The 18,168-nt window shown below is 40.3% G+C and overlaps 1 protein-coding gene across 10 annotated transcripts in view; it reads left to right on the plus strand.

Annotated features, from left to right (window-relative positions):
- The window catches only part of LOC138736539 (doublecortin domain-containing protein 2), a 134,824-nt gene that overhangs the window by 110,518 nt on the left and 6,138 nt on the right, over positions 1 to 18,168 (plus strand). For 4 of the 10 annotated variants that reach the window (XM_069886209.1, XM_069886208.1, XM_069886210.1 and 1 more), the window contains exons 10-13: positions 569 to 752; positions 2,274 to 2,377; positions 6,849 to 7,307; positions 10,930 to 10,991. In XM_069886209.1, coding sequence (XP_069742310.1) covers positions 569 to 752; positions 2,274 to 2,377; positions 6,849 to 7,307; positions 10,930 to 10,983 — 801 coding nt within the window. In that variant the 3' untranslated portion in view covers positions 10,984 to 10,991. Of the gene's footprint in view, positions 1 to 568; positions 753 to 2,273; positions 2,378 to 6,848; positions 7,308 to 10,178; positions 10,249 to 10,929; positions 10,992 to 18,168 lie in introns of all 10 variants that reach the window. The other 6 variants (XR_011340372.1, XR_011340368.1, XR_011340371.1 and 3 more) reach the window with 5 other exon arrangements.

Raw genomic sequence — 18,168 nt, forward strand, 5'->3', positions numbered from 1 at the left:
TTATATAAATATCAGTTATTCTTTACTCTGTGTGACCCTTGAAAACTGAATGAAGTCCAGGGAAATAGTTGGTTTTAAAGTGGTAGATTAGAAACAATTTCTGCATGTACACTTTGAGCCATGTTATTATTCTAAATTGACTATATTTTCAATCGATACCCAAGCCTTTGTTCCCATCTCAGCATCAATTTTGCAGCTGTTTTGTACAAATAGGAATGAGGACATTAAATAAATAATTTTCTTTGTTAAGAATATTTTACAGTTTTATAATTGTAATACAAAAGTCCATTGCACTCCCAGAGATTAGTTTTTTTCCCCACTAGAACTACTATCAGCCAGTAAATCCGGATACTGCCCAGCACTATGACTAATTCACTGTTCAGTAAGATAAAGGATTTGAGGGAAAATCGATTGCTAACTATACCCATGAGCTTTATGGATCATTAAAAAGGGATTAATGAAAAATGAACATGCCACATATACTAATTGGGCAAGCATTCTATCTTTTATATGCGTCAAAAAAAACAAATTTAGGAACATAAAACATATTTCTCTCTCACATACTCAGTCTGAAGGTGATAATTCCCATTCTACAACAAATGGGCAAGTGCTTGTGGGAGCTTCACAAATGGTTCAAGGGCAATCAAAAGATCTTGAGGCAAAACCATCAAGGGAGAAAAATTCGATATTTCGTGCAAAGCCGATGAAGGTCAAACATCACAAAAATTCAGCTGGTCCTTTGCCAGAATACGGTAGGTTGAAACAATTTTTTTAAATTAACTGATTTTAGTTAAAAAATTATTCTTCCTTATTTGCTGTTGTCAAATGATTGCTAGTTTATTGATTGAACATTGTATTAGTCTCCTACATCTAATGAATGTGACATCTGATACTCTACCTAGACTTGCAATCAAAATCTAATTTATCTCTTGAAATGCTTTTATTCTTGTAACATTATTTCAGACACACTGCTCCCTCACTTTTTCTGAAGCATAGACTTTATAATTTGTTTTTTCTTTCCCCTTATTATATCTTTAACTCGTAATATTAAGCCTGCAGTTCTATATTGCCTCTTTATTGCAATGTTCTGAGATTTAAGATTGTACTAGTAGGGCCAGAGCAAGTGGATTCACAGTGAATTAGTAAACTAAAGATGGCAGATATTGGAATTTGAAGTAAAACACAATCTTTTGGAGGAATTTAGCGGGTCAAGCAACATCATTGGGAGAACAAGATTGGTCAAAGTTTTGGGCTAAACACTTCACCAAGAGTATGTCTTTGGGACATTATCAGATTTTAAAGAAACCAAATAAAAGTTTAACATTTCAAAGTGAAAGAAACAAGCTCTATTGTTAATAACCACTGACAAGGGGTTGGAATTCAGTCATCATGCTGCTTCCTCCACCAATAATCAACGGGCAGAATTTACATACTGGATGAAATAATGGCAAGTTGCTGGAAATTCTGGACAACGATCTGAATCTATCAATTAGTATAGAACCTGGTCTAAATACTGTCAAAAGAGATGGGGAACGAAGAACAATAAAGAAAGAGGAATACACTTGATAGTAGCCTTCTCTACAACAGCCATGAATGTTACATTCACATCTTTTTAATCAGGGGACTCTCTAAGAAGTAAAATTTCATAATGCCAGTTATCTATTTTACTTACAGCTTGGGATAGAAGTAATGAAAGCCATTCAACATAATGTAAATGACCAAAAATCACAACTTGGTTAGAATCCAACATTCAAATAATTTAAACCATTGGGCACTCTGGATAAATTACTTGGTGATTCACTGTTCCAAAAGTCATTAGAACTCATCTTACAATTGGAGAATCTGTAAACCAGAGCACACCCCCCCCCCCACCCCCCACCGGGGAAAACCCACGCAGACTCAGGGAGAACGTATAAACTCCTTACAGACAGTGGGGAATTCGACCCCCAGTCCCGATATCTGGTGCTGTAACGGTATTGCGCCCTTGAAACATTTCATTACTGAAGTTAATGTTAGCACTGAGCCTTGGGGTCAGGTTCATATTGTTGACATTGATACTGGATAAGTAGGGAGAAATAAGAAATTGAACCTTTTTTTGCTTAAATAATTTCTCCCTTGAATTTTATTTCCAACATCTACAGGGCTGCTGTGATTCCTCTTGCATAATTGATTTTCACATTATATTTAGTGTTAGTATATCTTATTAGCAGATGTAAAGCAAGCACACTTGTATTTGTGTTTAATAACATGGGTATTATGTTTGTTTGGATCAGAAGATAACGGAGTGTTTAAAGCTCAAGATACACGGAGAGAAACCCAAGATGCTGCTGAGGTGAGGGAAGATGCAGACATGAGAGTGGATCTACCAATTGATCAGGTTAAAATTTGTCATTCTTTGATATGCATGTTTTTCTCGCTCATTTACAGACACCGATCATGACTTTGCAAGGTGTTTAAGTAGCATTCATAATTTTTGTTTTACCGTCAGCATGAAATTTCAAAATATTTTAATTACATTTTTAATCTGAGGGTTGATGCATTTGTTTGACAAAATACCTTCGATATTCCGATAACTAAGCAATCCTCATCTTGGTTGTTTTTACTGTTTGTCTAAAAACATAAAAATTAATAAAAAGTATAGGTCACCTGGGCCTCGGAGCTTGATCCACCTCTCATTACTTCCATCAGCTCTCCTTGCTCTCCACCTCGGCTCCACCTACTTGCCATTGAAAATAAAAGTCAATTCTGTATCAGAATAGCCTGATGCTCCAATAGGAGCAGTGCTTTTGTTCTCTTGTCCCCTAACAACATTCACAAACATTTCGTTTTTTCATTTTAAAATTGACCATCTAGTTTTCATTGCCTGGGAGAAGAGGGGTGGGTAAAATAGACAACCCAAAAAATTCAAAAATTGTTCGCGAAAAGAATGTCGCAGGTCAAGTAGAATTTGTGAAGAGAAAAGCTCATATTTCAGGTTAGGCTCTTGCATCAGGACTGGGAGGGAAAAGGAAAGTTTGCTCGTATATACCAGTGTGATGCAGGGTGGGATTGAACCTGGTAGAGGAGAGGTGGAAGCAAATAGGGAAGAGATAGTGGACAGATAGACTAAGTGGATGATACTTCTGTAAAATTCACGTATCTCCAGCAAGTTCTTCTTTTAGAACCACAGAATGCTGCAGCGCAGAAAATCAGCCTTTCGGCCCTTCTAGTCCATGCCGACCACTGTTCCACTAGTTCCATCAACCCTCTCCCATTCCATACCCCTCCAGGCCTCTCTCATCCATATACCTATCCAATTTATTCTTAAAACTGAAGATCCAGCCTCCATTCACCACATTAGATGGCAGCTCATTCTACACTGCCTCCATTCTGAGTGAAGAACTTTCCCCTAATGTTCCTCCTAAACCTTTCCCCTTTCACCTTAAAACCATGACCTCTCATATTTATCTCCCTCAATCTAAATGGAAAAAGCCCACTCGCATCCACTCTGTCTATACCTCTTGTAGCTTGAACAATTTTATGTTGGGTTTATTTGTGAGTATTGTTTTTCAAAAAAAAAGGTATGCATGTGTAGACCACAAATGGAAAAATATACAAGGAAAATATATTGTTGAGGCAAAGAATTCTGATCTTATTTCCAGAAATTATGATCTGTCTCCTTGATGGGGAATAAAATCCATGACAAATGCTGGTGAAAATCCTTTTGTATTTGTTTAGACAGTAATTGAGTTATCTAAGTACAATGTTTTGTTGACTAACACAACAGCAGCTGATCTGTCATGAGCCGCCCCTCACATCTTTCCAATTAGCTGTCACTGCATCTTTCCCTTTGTAATTGCAACTAATTCAATGTGCTAATTTGGCCCTAACCTCATTAGTGGTGCATGTTTAATGTGAATTTAATAAGCAGTGAAGGGTATATTCACAAATATATTAGGTAAAATTGAGCACCACAATTTCAGGTATATAGATTTATCTCCATGTAAGTATCAGATCCTACGATACCCAAGATACATTTTGGGCAGATGACGTTCTGGCGTGTCTTCAGTTCCTGACCAGTCTTCTGATAGGGAAGTACTGTAACTGATTAGTTGCTGCATGCAATGTGCAAACACATCTCTGGTTTACAATAATCTGAAAGAGCTTGTGTGATCTCCTTCCACATGTACTTCACAGGAACCTATTTATTTATTTATTTCAGTGTAGGACAAGAGACCCTTCAGTTCTCTGCACATGCTTGGTCATTAAGTCTCTTCTTCCATCAATGAACTGTAGTCAGCCCTCTATCTTCAAACTCTGAATTAACCAGAGATGGATTCCAGAGGCTAATAATTAGTTCACAAGAAGTCATGGATGGTTTAACTTGAATTTTTATTGATAGGCTAGTTGTCAGAAGGCACGTTCTCATATGAATTAGGAGACAAATTTTAAGTTCTCACCACAGTACATATCTCTCAAGCAGCACCAAATGAAAATACATTTATTAGAGAAGAGTTTTTCATGACTTTCTCACATGTTACTATTCATTGACGACATAGAAGGAAGGATTCATACTTTTTAATTTAGGGATCCATCATGGTAACAGGCTCCACTGGCCCACAAGCCTGTGGTGCTGAAGAGCATTCACATGACCAATTAATCTAATAACCGCATACCACACACACACACACACACACACACACACACACACACACACACACACACACACACACACACACACACACACACACACACACACACACACACACACACACACACACACCTCGCCAGATTTCAATCCGGGTCTCTGTCACTCTAAGAGCGTTGTACTAACCATTAAGTTTACAGTGATTCAGTGCACAAAATGTGTCCTGAACCCCAATTTCCTATTCTCTCTCACATGCTCATCATCAGCTCCCCCACCTCCTGATTCTCCTAAATTCTATCTGCACAAAGGCTCGTTTAAATAAGGCCAATTTAAAGAGGTCAATTAACAAAACAGCAGGCACATCTTTGGAATGTGGGTAAAAACCAGTGTACCCAGGAGAAGCCCATGCCACTGCATAGGGATGGGGCAGGCTCTGCACTGTTAGTATCATAGATCAGGGTTTGATCCATTGTTGGAGCAATGAAGCATCCCCCCGCATTACCTGCAGCACCAATGTACTGCTCTTGTAAAGTAGTGGAGAAAATGTTGAAGGAGAAGTAACAATGAAGCCATTGATCCAGTTGTCTTTAAATATTATTCTCCAATGGATATTTGCACAAGGAAGATATTTTAAACAAACATTGCTGCATGAATTTATATGCTTTGATGCACTTTGTGTGACAGTTACAGTAATTAAAGAGTTTTTACTAACTAAAGGCAGTGAAATATTGTGTCAACTGAATGATTAAAGTTCACTCATGAAGAAGAAGACTTCTTAAAGTTCATCAAATAATGTGTTCCACAGCTCAGGTCTAGGTATCACATGAAGGATCACCTTCATGTGTCTCAACTGAACAGGAACAATTCCTGTTCATTGATTCAGCATTGAGTCTCAGGTGCACTTGCATTTCCTCTTCCTGTCTCTCAAGCTATACCACAGACAAAAATTAGCTGGCAGAAATGTCAGAAGCAGTGGCAGAACTGTCAGGTACACATGCCTCTAAGTCCTCGGAGTTCAGAACTAGCAGGGATTGGCAGTCAAGGACTTGACCGTCCATAGAAATTCTCAGGAGAGAAGTTTAAATTGAAATTAATGCACAACCACTGGCTGGCCTTTGCCAAACTCCTGGCAATATGCAGGAGGTCAGGGACAAACCGAACAGCTAGCTCTTCGTATGCAACCTTCTCCAGGTCCGCTGCATTTGAGTATTAAACAGTGCATACAGCTACTGGGTGAGAAGTTAGCTGACCTCTGGATGCTTCTGGCAGTTTTAAGTTCTGATGAAGGCTGTAATGGAGTCCCATCTTTTTTGGATAGGATTCTGCAAAGTTCCCAACTGGAAAGTTAACTGTTTCTCTTTACACAAATGCTCCCTGGTCTGCTGAATGTTTGCAGCAGATTTTATTTCAGATTTCCCGCTTCTGTGGGTTTGTAAAATTTTCAGTACAAACAGAAAACTGGGAAGACGTTATCAAGAAGCTTGGTCTTCCTGAGCTATGTTCTGCAGATGATGGCCCAGCTTGATTCATGCTCTGCCCACATGTTTGAGGTCCATGCTAATGTTTGAGCTTGACTGTGATGCAATGTGAAATATTTTGAGTTAAAAACACCAAGGATAGCTCTCCCTGCAGTAAGTTTTGCTCCCTGAAGTCACAAACTCAGTGATGTAGAACAAAATCTATCAGGTGCATTTTCATATGTTGGGATTATTATTTTACTCATATTAAAAATGCAGGAAGGAAATGAAAATACATTTTGGGAAAACAGAAGAGAAAATATAAGACGGGAACTGAATTGAACTGTCTTTTGCCGCATGTACCAAAGTACAGTAAAAACTTCATTTTTGTGCTATCCAAGCAAGTCAACTCATACATCAACATGGTGCAATAATGGCAAATGAACATCAGTGTTGGGAGAACTGTTATAATATGTAAAATAGTAATGATGGATTTCTCAATATTAAGGGATTCAAGGGATATGATGTTACTAGAAAATGGCAGTGAGACAGAAGATCGGCCATGGTCTTGGTGGATGGAAGAGCAGTTTCAAAAGATTCAATGGGCAAATTTGTACCAATTTCTTATGTTCAAGAGGTGATATCCAATGGAAAGACCATTGAACAACTACTCAACCAGAATGTAAAAATTATTTCTATGCAAAAGCTATAATAATCACGATACATTTTCTAACCTGGTAAAACTAATGTCACTTATTTTACAGGTCCCAGCTGAGATTGTTCATGAGGAAGAAATTCCACCTGATGACAATGATGTATCCACAAATAACCATAAAGAGGAAGATCTGATTCATGGGATGGAAGATTATGGGATAGTGAGGGAGCAGTGGAATGATCCAAATGGATGGACAGGGGACGAGGATGGGCTGGTTGAAAATATTCAAGAATACAGTAAAACTAAGGAGGATGGCTTACCCAGTAACGTTGACCATAAATCCAGAGCACTGGAGAATTCAGATGCACTTCCCCCAGCAAGAGATGAACTTTGCAGTGATCAGGAGGATCCAGGGAATGAAGTCTATCACCCAGCCCATGAAGACGAAATTGCAGGTGTGGCCTCAGAACAATCTACTCAGAAAAACCCTGTGTCACTTAAATCTGAAACCTGGCAAGAGCCAGCTGATAAACAAAAGCAAGGTGATGAAGTCTTAGAGTTAGAAAAGGTTAGCACTGTAAAGGACCTTGATAAGCTTAATCTGAACTATCAGTATGCAGTCATTCATCTTTACAGTGAAATTTACTTTAAGTGTTTGAAGATGGTGCCTTTTCCATTGCTCAGACATGTTCCCAATGAGCTGAAAACTTAGTAAATTCAAGTTGTATGAAGTCCACTACAGCTTTATGAGAGTAAAACAATGCAGTTTTCTGAGCTAGTGGTCATTGCGTCTTGGCCTATACTGAGGGAGGAATTGTTGATAGATATCTTGTTCAATATTTTTGTTACATAGGTACATGAGAATAAGAGGTGACATTATTCCATAAGATTTTTTAATATTCTATGCTACATTAAAAAGAAGTGGGAAAAATCACTAAGCTTCTATTCTAATTATCTAACCCCACCCTTCAGAGGCTATTGGCTTAACGCGAACAAACCACTACTAATAATTAAAAAAAATTGTTCATAGATATAACATTGAAATTGAAAGTCTGCTTATGTTGCACATCGAAAAGATGCTCCGACCATGAATAAGGCCAAGCACTATGGGTTGGGTGGGGGTGAGAAAGGATAGGTTTATACTTTACTCTTTCCAGGTTGGAGGACATGTGTTCAATAGGCAGGTCATCATGATTGCAAACACTGACGAAGACCCTATGACATCCCATGTTGCTCTGTGAAAGTCTCAAATACCCAACACTGGCACAGTTGGCACTACCCATTGTGTTATTGCTGCTGCTGGCTGTACATCTCCATTCCCTCTGGAAGCTAACAGAGCAGCACATCTGAAAATCTGCCTTCTGAATCTATGCCAAGTTAATCCCAGTGCAGGGAGAATAGTTTTGGGAAGGAATAGATTTCCTTTCATTTTTATTTGACTCAGTTACTTCTGCCTATTTGTCTCTGATGTGTGAATGCTTCAAGGTACTAATTTTGTAAGAAATATTTTCAATATTATTTTCTGTTTTCAGTGTTTTTGATTATGGTGAATGTCTCTGATATTTAGTGAGAACTTTGAGAGTTCTGAGCCTGAGGCTGTGTCCTCAAAGTCATCTGGGGGTGCAGCCAGCCACTTGCTCTCGCACCCCACTTGGGTAACATTGAGCCTTGTCAATGAGCCAGGAGCCAGCTTCACTGTGGAAAGTCATGCCCAGAGTCAAGTTGGGGGAAACAAGTGGGCTGAAGTGAGAAATCAGGTGATCTTCAGACAATCTGCCTTATCGTAAACATCACAACTCATTTTTACCCAGGCTTTATTCTGTACATTTTCAAATAACTTCCCCCTTTAGCTAATAACTATTACCACTGTTCAAAATGTACCAGTTAATGAGCTGTAAATTGGGTGACACATACTCATGGGCAGAAATGGCCTGTTACCGAGCTGTAGGTCTAAATTTAAAATATGAAAGAAATCTTACCTTATGATATTCGATTGCAACTTGTTCTGCTTTTAGTTCTTTCATTTCAGCCCTTCTCAAAAGTGTATAAAATTAATCAAAATGGGTGTTTCATGCCCTCAATGAGCTGAAGGGCCATTTTCCATGCTGTACAACTTTTGGATTCAACAGTAAGAACCGTGGTTTGGGATGGAAAATAGTTTATTTACAACTTATTGAATTTAGTCATTAAGAAAGGAACATTTTTGGAGGGGGGGGGTGGTGGGGTGATTTGTGAATTTACCTCTCTGGTAGTAAAAGGCAGTTCATGGGATAAGACATCCACCTTGCTGAGATATGACAGATTTCTCCTGTTGCCTCTGGTTTTCATGCAGGTGATTGTATTTACATTTTTCTTCCTTTAAAAGGGGCATTTGGATAGGTGACTCATTTTCTTTATTCTGAGTATACCTGTACTAACATTTAAGGCTGTTTCAGAGTGTTTCTGAATGCCTGTGCGTTATGAGCAGAAGTATGAGTTTATTGTTGTAAAATGTACAGATGTGCCAAAGTTTTCATGGTTGCAAAAACTTCAAAAAAACTAAGTGATATCTCAATAGTGCACACAGATCTTTTGATGATCATATTATGGTCAGGAGAGTACGGGGAGGTCAAGAGCTTGATCGCTGTTGGGAAACAAAACTGTCGTTGAACCAAAAGGTACCAGACTTCAGGCTTCTACACCTTCTGCTTGAATGTGGCAGCAAGAAAAGACCAGTACGATGTTGGCTGCCTTTTGAGCCAGCATCTTCAATAGCTTAATCAGTTTTGATGTATGGACAGGCATGACACGAAGAAATTCCTAAGGTCAAGCAAAATGGAAGGATATGGGTTTGATTCTTTTCTGGAATCTTTAACCCTCTGGAAAAAGGGCTACAGTGGAACTTTGTCCCACTGTATTTGCCTTGTTTTTGTGTGGTTCAAAAGCATGTGAATTATAGGCTTCCATTCATGACAAAACTGCAGTTTCACCTGGCCTGGATATATTCAGTTCAGTTATATATTATAAAAGAGACTTAATTGAAAATTTATCCTTTAGAGCTCTTCCTGTCAATCAAACATTGTTATTATGGAAGTAAAAGTGATTAATTATACATCTTGGATTTGTCCAGTAATTTGGACTATCAACCTCACTTTTCTTTGTTTCCAATGTTTGAGACTTGGTTTCTACCTTGAATATTAGATAAAACATCAATGAAAAATTGCAGTAGGTTTTCTTCTAACTTTATTTTTGGGAAGTATTGCAAGGGGTTGAAAGAAGGCCACCCCATTTGTGCTATTAGCTGATGGGGTACATCTCCTGGAGAGGCTTAGCATCTCTATCTAGAATGGATGGCAGAATCTTCATGATGAGCTGCTGGGTAGTTTAATAATGCCTCTAGTTGTAGTATAAGTTAAAGCAATTGGAAGAATTGGCTGAAAGACCATGGTTTACATTCCAGGCACCAAGGGGACAGGAGAAATTCAGAAAACTGTTTGGATTTCATTTCAGGAGGTCAGCAAAGTCCAAGGGTAGGTCTTTAAGCAACACAGTCTTGGTAAGATTTAGTATTTTACAAAAACAAGATGGCAGTTTATTTAGATTTATGTGGAGATTCATCAAGTAAAATATAATGAATAAAGAGACATTCTTTAATACCTACCATTGATTTAAATCATTCTATGGAACTCAATGATATACATCAACTTTTTTAAAATGCACTTACAACACTGCATGAAATTATTTCAAAAGGAAAAATTTGCACTTGAGTATTCCTACACAAAAACAGACTCACCACACAGATGAGATTAACAAGCTTGAAATTAAACAATATAGATCACTTTGGGTCAGTGTGTTAAGTATTTAGTGCTAGATTTCTGTTGTGCCCTATTCTCTATATTTTATAAGGTGATAAATGAACTAATAAAGCAATGCTTACGTTTACAAAGATAGATTACCATGGCTGTGTAAAATGATATCCTACTTTGTATTCATGAGCCCGTCACAGTTCTTTGGCAACAAAATCGTCTTTGGCCCATCATTAATCTCAGAGCATTAGTGTCAGTTAGCATTTTTTTTAACCAAATTAAGATCTTCAATGCATTAGGACCTGTAGAAAAGAGAGAAATTGCTAATTTTAAAATGGATGTATTGATTTTTAATTCTCTCTCATGCATGTTTATTGAAGTGACTGTTCTCATGTTATTTTTCAGATGGTTATAAAAATACCAAATGAGGACCGGGCCCCCGTTACGGACCCTAGATAAATTGTAGGGTAAGTCAAAATATTCTGCAGCTGATATCTCTTAACGAGTAAGTTATGAATAATGCCAGTGTACTGATTATTTAGAAGGTTTTATCCCAACAAGTGCGAGATGATAACTTTTGGGTTGATACAGAAGTTAGTGGTTTGTGTAAATTGTCAAAGGCTATAGCAGGATACAAATCAGATGACAAATTGGGAAGAGCATTCTCAGATGGAACTTAATCCTAACAAGTGTGATGTGATGCCTTGTGGGAAGTCAAGTAGGCTAAGAACTATTGATAAACAAATGGACCTTGGGGCCCAAGGCCATAATTGCTGAAAGTAGCAACACAGAAAGATAGAGTGGTGAAGAACATATTTGGCATACTTACTTCATTGGGTATAAGCCCATCCTCTGCAAGACATCGTGATGCCCACGTTATGATGTCACCTTTCATAGATATAACCCTGTGTGTCGGTAGACATGATAGTCCAATGGAAGTAAAGGATGAGAAAGCATCACATCTCCGAGTCTTAATTTTGTGAGTGCATATACAATAGTGGCAACGAGAAATGAAGCGAACCCTACACATACTCCATGCACCAATCATGAGAAAGAAAATGACAGGAGAAAGGTAGAACAACCCCAACAAATTCTCACCAAAAGATCAAGGTAAAAGCATGCCAAGATGGCAGAGAGCAAGTTCGGGAAATTCAACGAAATAGAAGAAGGTTGGGATAACTATGTAGAACGGTTTAACTACTACTGCGTAGCTCACAATATTGTGGAAGATCCAGTAAACCGCAAATGTGCCACCTTCCTCAGTATAATGGGCAAAAAAATATTTGACCTCTAAAGACTTTGCTGGCCCCGGAAAATCCAGAGACAAAGACATTCAACAAATTATACACAGCTCTGAGGAAGCACTTAAGCCCCAAACCACAAGGTATGGCAGAAAGGCAATAATTCTATGAAAGGAGACAAGGATCAGGAGAAACAGAAAGTGAATACCTGGCATTGTTGTACTGTCATTTTGAGCAGTTTCTAATCAGGCACTGCGAGACAGATTAGTGATGAGGCTGGCAAATCACCAAGCAAGGTAAAAATTATTAGCAATGGATGAAGACGTTACATTACAAATTGCATACAAGGCTTCCTGCAGCTCTGAAATGGCAGATAAGAACTTGGATGTGGGTCAACCAGGCCTACTGGTCAGGAGGTCTTCCCGCCAACAATGCTTCATTTGTGGGAAATACAACCACCAACCAGAAAACTGTTTCTAAATACAACCATTGCAAATCAGAAGGACATATCAAAGCTAAATGTCCACTTTAAAAGCGCAGCTGGTCTGCAAATAAACATACAGCTAAAGTCAAAACAATTGCAGAGAGAGAGAGAGAGAGAGAGAGAGAGAGAGAGAGAGACAACCTAGCAATGATGATGTTAACAAACCAAAGACTGACCGTCAAGCTCCTGAAATTTCAGCTCCTGAGATATTACACATCCGAGGAATAAACAGATGAAAGACAGTAATCTTTATACAGCTAAAAATAAATGGACACCCCCCTGAAGATGCACTTAGTCACAGGGGCAGAGATGTCCCTAATGCCATTACATGTAAAGGAATGCTTGCTACCATGCCTCCTGGTAAAAACAACTGAAATAACTCTAAGATCTGTTTAGGAGACAGAATCAAAGTGTTTGGAAAATATATGGTCCAAATACAATACAAACAACAGCAACCAAAAACTATCTCTCTCTGCATCATAGATACCCAAGGACCAGCACTCTTCTGAAGAAACTGGATACAACATATTCCCCTAGACTGGCTGGAAATTGGTTCAATACTAAATGTGAACCACACGGACACCTCCCAGCCAGAACTTGACCAAATGACAAACAACCATGCAGTGGTTTTCCAATAAAAATTTGGGAAAATCAAAGGTGTTCAAGCCAAACTGCAATTAAAAGATAATGCAGAAACAAAATTCTTCAAAACCACAACAGTCCCATTTGCTATGAAAGGGAAAATTGAGGCTGAATTAAACAGACTAAAACATGAAGGCATATTTGAACCAATACAATACAGCGATTGGGCAGTGCCCATCGTACCCGTACAAAAGCAAATGGTGAGATTCACATTTGCAGCGATTACAAAGTCACCATCAATCCATCACTCAAAATACCCGAACACCCAATGCCCAAGGCAGAAGAATTGTTCAAAGCACTAAACAGAGGGCAAAAATACACAGAACTAGATTTGTCACAAGCATGTCAACAGATAGAATTGGACAAGAAAAATCAAGGGAATATGTGACAATCAATACCCATCTGGGACTATACACCTATACATGCCTGCCTTATGGAATTTCAGTAACACCTGTGATTTTTCAAGCAACATGGACTCACAGTTGGGTGTTACCTCGATGATATCATCATCATGGGCCGAAACGACAGTGAACACTTACAAAACTTTGAAAAAAGTTTTAACCAGACTACAACAGGCTAACATACGATTACAAAAGGACAAATGTGTCTTCATGAACCCCTCAGTAACATACCTTGGGTTTACATTTGACAAGGGGGTGCGAATGAATCCAACAGGAACAGAAGCCATTCGCAAGGCCCTATACCCAACCAACAAATTGAAATTACTGTCCTTCCTAGCACTTGCTAATCACTACTGAAAACATATTCAGCCCGCTGAACCAATTACTCAAGAAAGATCAAACATGGTGTTGGAGCACAGAAACTAAAAATACAGTTGATCAACTGAAGGAAATATAACATCAACAAATAAGGTGCTGATCCACTATGACCCTAGTAAAGAAGTTACACTCATCGTGGGATTAGGAGCGGTACTATCCCAAATCACAGAAAAATGTGAACAACCAGTAGCGTTTGCTTCGTGAACATTAAACACAAGCCAACGCAATTACACCCAACTAGAAAAAGAAGGATTGGCAATAATTTTTGGTGTAAAAAACATTCCACCAATATCTTTATGGAAGAAAATTCACCCTGATCATAGGCAACAAGCCTCTTAGTTTAATCCTGGGGCCACACAAAGGTCGACCAGTATTAGCTGCGACCAGAATTCAAAGATGGGCCATGCTACTAACGGCATATAACTGTGATATAAAATATAAACCAGGAACACTCAACAGCCATGCAGATCACGCATGCCGCTACCTGAGACAGAACAACAAGAAGAAATTATTAAATAGACAGCAGAGATAGCAGACATCAACCAAGAACAACTTCAACAACTGCCCATTACAGCCCAGATGATTGGAAAGGAAACCTGAAAAGAGGCAACATTAAGCAAGATTCTATATTTCACCCTTAATGGGTGACCCAAATCTGAAGTCATTCCAAAAGATCTAAAACCTTACACATACACCACCATGAACTATCAGTCGAAGAAGGATGTTTACTATGGGGTACCTGTACAATTATTCCAGCCAAATGGCAAACTACCATGTTATCAGAACTGCACCACAACCATCCGGGAATGGTACAAATGAAGGCACTGGCCTGGATGCATGTCTGGTGGCCCTCCAAAGACAGAGACATTGAAACAACAATAAGAGAATGCAAAGTATGTCAATCAATGCAGCCAAAAATGCCTCAAGCTAAAACTAACCTATGGAAATAGCCATCCAACCCTGGGATCAGATTCATGTCGACTTCACTGGACCATTCATGGGTGAGACTTTCATAATAGCTGTGGACGCACACTCCAAACGGCCAGTAGTTTCACAGCTGAAAAATACCAAAGCAGATCCCACGATTGACTGTCTACCAGCCATCTTTGCCACTTACGAATTGCCTCATGAATTAATTATGGACAATGGGCCTCAATATACATTAGAACATTCTAAAAGATTTATGCACGACAACAATTTCAGACATATTTTTTCTGTGGCCTATCACTCAACTACTAATGGGGAAGCAGAATGTTTTGTACAAACATTCAAAAAAGCAATGAAAACCATGAAACTTCTAAATGCCTCCTGGACACACAAGATCCCAGATTTCCTATTGGGATACAGAAACATGGCATATTCTACCTCAAAACGCACCCCAGCAGAACTAATGTTTGGCAGTAACCTACGGACCAGGATCTCCACAGTTCATCCAGATCTGGGTCTCGATTTCAAAAAAAACAGCATCGCCACAAACCTCACCTAGAACATTGGAAGTGGGCAAGAGAGTTCTGGTACAAGATTATAGACAATATAAAGACCCATGGGTGGTAGGAGTAATCTTACAAAAATTGAGCCCCTGCTCATACTCTGTTCTAGAGGGGGACCGATTGTGGAACCAACACATTGACCAATTACGAGCAATGACTGACACTAAGGTCCATGAACTGCCTCATGAACTGGAGGAGGTGGAACCAGACCTGCCGTGGTCTACCCCGACCATCCCACCCCTCAGACCGAGTGAGGGGGGAGCAGAGACGGTCACAGAGCCGAGGAGTCCAGTGAGGAGTCCAGCAACTGAGACATGCAGCCAGGAGGTCAGCAAAGACGGGCAGTTGCCGCCGACTCGACCATCGATCCGACTATCTATGGGTCCCAAGCAAAGACCGGCACAGCAAACCATGACGAGGCAGTCCAAAGGAGAAATAAGACCACCTGATCGTTTTAAGGACTATGTGCCCTGATTATTATTAAATACTTTCCCTTTTATAATTAGAATTACTCATGAGATGTATTCTAATTCTCACTTGTAGTCCGGGACCTGATGTGATCTTATTAGTTAGAAGAGACCCAGTCAGCATTTACTGCATGATGGGGGCAAGAGTGTTGGGTATAAGCCTGCCCTCTGTGGGTCATCATGACCCCCATAACATGATGTCACCCTTCCATAGATATAACCCTGTGTGTCAGTAGCCAAGTTAGTCTAATAGAAGTAAAGGATGAGAAAGCATCATGTCTCCGAGTCTTAATTGTGTGAGTGCATACACAACAGGTTGGGTCATAGCCCTCTAAACCTTTCCCGTCAATATATCTGTCTAGATATCGCTGAATCATTGCAATTGTACTCACTTCTACCGGCTTTCTCTAACAGCTTGTTCCTCTGTTTCATACTTAGACATGCATAGGAAGGGAAATAGTGTAAAGGCAGGAAAATGGGATTATCTTAGGCTGACATCTTGGTTGGCAAGGTCAAATTGGCCAAAGTACCTGTTTCTGTGTTGTAAAATGTTATGACTCTATGTTTGGTAACTGATGTAATTAAGCTACCAGTTATGGAGGAGAATGGAAGATGAACTGCTGTTTTGCAGGCATGAATTATTTTGGGTGGAGTGAGTAAGGACATTCAGCCCGTCAATTCCATACCCCTCAATTTCATTCCATTTCCTATTTCACTATAACCTAGGAGAGTCATAATGAGCAAGTCCTTCTGCCACTGTATCCATGCTAGCTACCAAATTATAAATTTTTACTGATCTCATTTTCTCAGACTCGAACCGTAGGCTGTCACATTATTTCAATTAATCATAATCAGAATACATTTTGAAGGTTGCAAGAGTATCTGCCACTTTAACTGATATATGCCCTGCAGTTTTTGTCTCACTGTAAGTCTATTCTCTGCAATTTTATTTTATTATTGAACCACCAGTTTACTTAAGTATTGGTGATTTGCCTGTATAGCATACAAAACAAAGCTTTTCACAGTATCTTGATACACATTCAATTTGTCTCCACCATAGCCAAGGGTGGAGCTGGGTAAAAAGAAAATTCTTAAATCCCCTCTAAAGTTGCTATGCCTTGGATTAGCTGTGCTCTCTGTTGTAGGCACCTCTGGTAAGGGAAAAGTTTTTCATTATCTACCCCATCTCTACCCTCATGCTTTGGCATAGCCCTGTGCACACCTCCACCTCTTCTGCAGCAGGAAACAGTAGCCTAGCTTCTTCTGTCTCTCTTCAAAGTTGAACAAATCCACTTCAGGCAACATCCTGATGAATCTCTGGAAATCACACAGAAGACCATTAACATCTCTGGAATATTCTCACACACAAGAACATTGGTAGATGGACTCTCCAACCAACCTGTGTGGTGTGCTGTTAGACAGAATCAGACACACATGAGGAAAAGATTGTACAACAGGCTTTAATCCACAAAGACTTCCACAGAGTCAGGCTGGCTGTGGCTGCAGCACCTCTGGAGGCCGGCGCAGGCTTGTATCCAGGAGGGTGATTGACACCCAACTGGGTGGGGCTTGATCCATTCAGGCCGACTGATTGGCAGTCGGCCAGGTGTTGTCATTTACCCTTACACTCCTGCAGGTACAGAGCTTTCCCCCTGATGTAGGCCAGTGGTGTACCACCACATTCACCCCCTTCTTTAAAATTGTCCGGGGGGGGGGGGGCAGTAACAAGGAATTGCACCCACTATGTACATACAATATTTACAGGTCGAGACGATTCGGCGGCTGCCGGGGTCTCTGTGACCTTCGTAGAACTGGCTCCTATTCACTGGTCATAGAGGAAGTGGGGGGGCTGGTGGCAGGGGTGTGTGTGTGGCTGGTGTGGTGCCGCACAGAGGGGTGGCCAGAGGGGCCGGGGTCAACGTATGCGTGTTGTGTTTGATGGGTTGGGGGGGGGTGCGGGTTCATCTCCTAAGGCTGAAGTGGGCCCCTGGTGGTCAAGGAGGTCCTGCGTGCCCCATAGCTGCATGGGGATGTATGCCCAGTCAGCGTCGTCCTGGGCTGGAGGGTGGCGTGATGTGGTGGATGCTCCTCCTGGTGCCAGGTCCCTGGTTGAGATGGTGTCCTCCCTGCCACTGCTGAAGCTAATATAAGCGTAGTTATGATTTGCATGAAGGAGGAAAACCTGCTCCACCAGGGCTTTGGCCTTGTGTGTCCTTACATGCTTACGCAGAACCACCGGTTCTGGGGACGTGAGCCATGCTGGGAGTGACATTCCAGTCACCAACCTCCTGGGGAATGAGAACAGACATTTGTGAGGGGTCTTGTTGGTAGCTGTGCACAGCAGTGACCAAATGGCATGGAATGCCTCAGGAAGGGCCTCCTGTCAGAATTCAATGACCCACCCTTTTGACCTGAGAGCCAGGAGAACTGCCTTGCAGATCACCCCATTCTCGCATTCCACATGCCCGTTACCTCTTGGGTCATAGCTTGTCGTGCAACTGGTCACTATACCCCTCGCCGTCAGGTACTGGTGCAGCTCGT

The sequence above is a fragment of the Narcine bancroftii genome, chromosome 6 (assembly GCF_036971445.1).
Source record: "Narcine bancroftii isolate sNarBan1 chromosome 6, sNarBan1.hap1, whole genome shotgun sequence".
Taxonomy (NCBI): Eukaryota; Metazoa; Chordata; class Chondrichthyes; order Torpediniformes; family Narcinidae; genus Narcine; species Narcine bancroftii.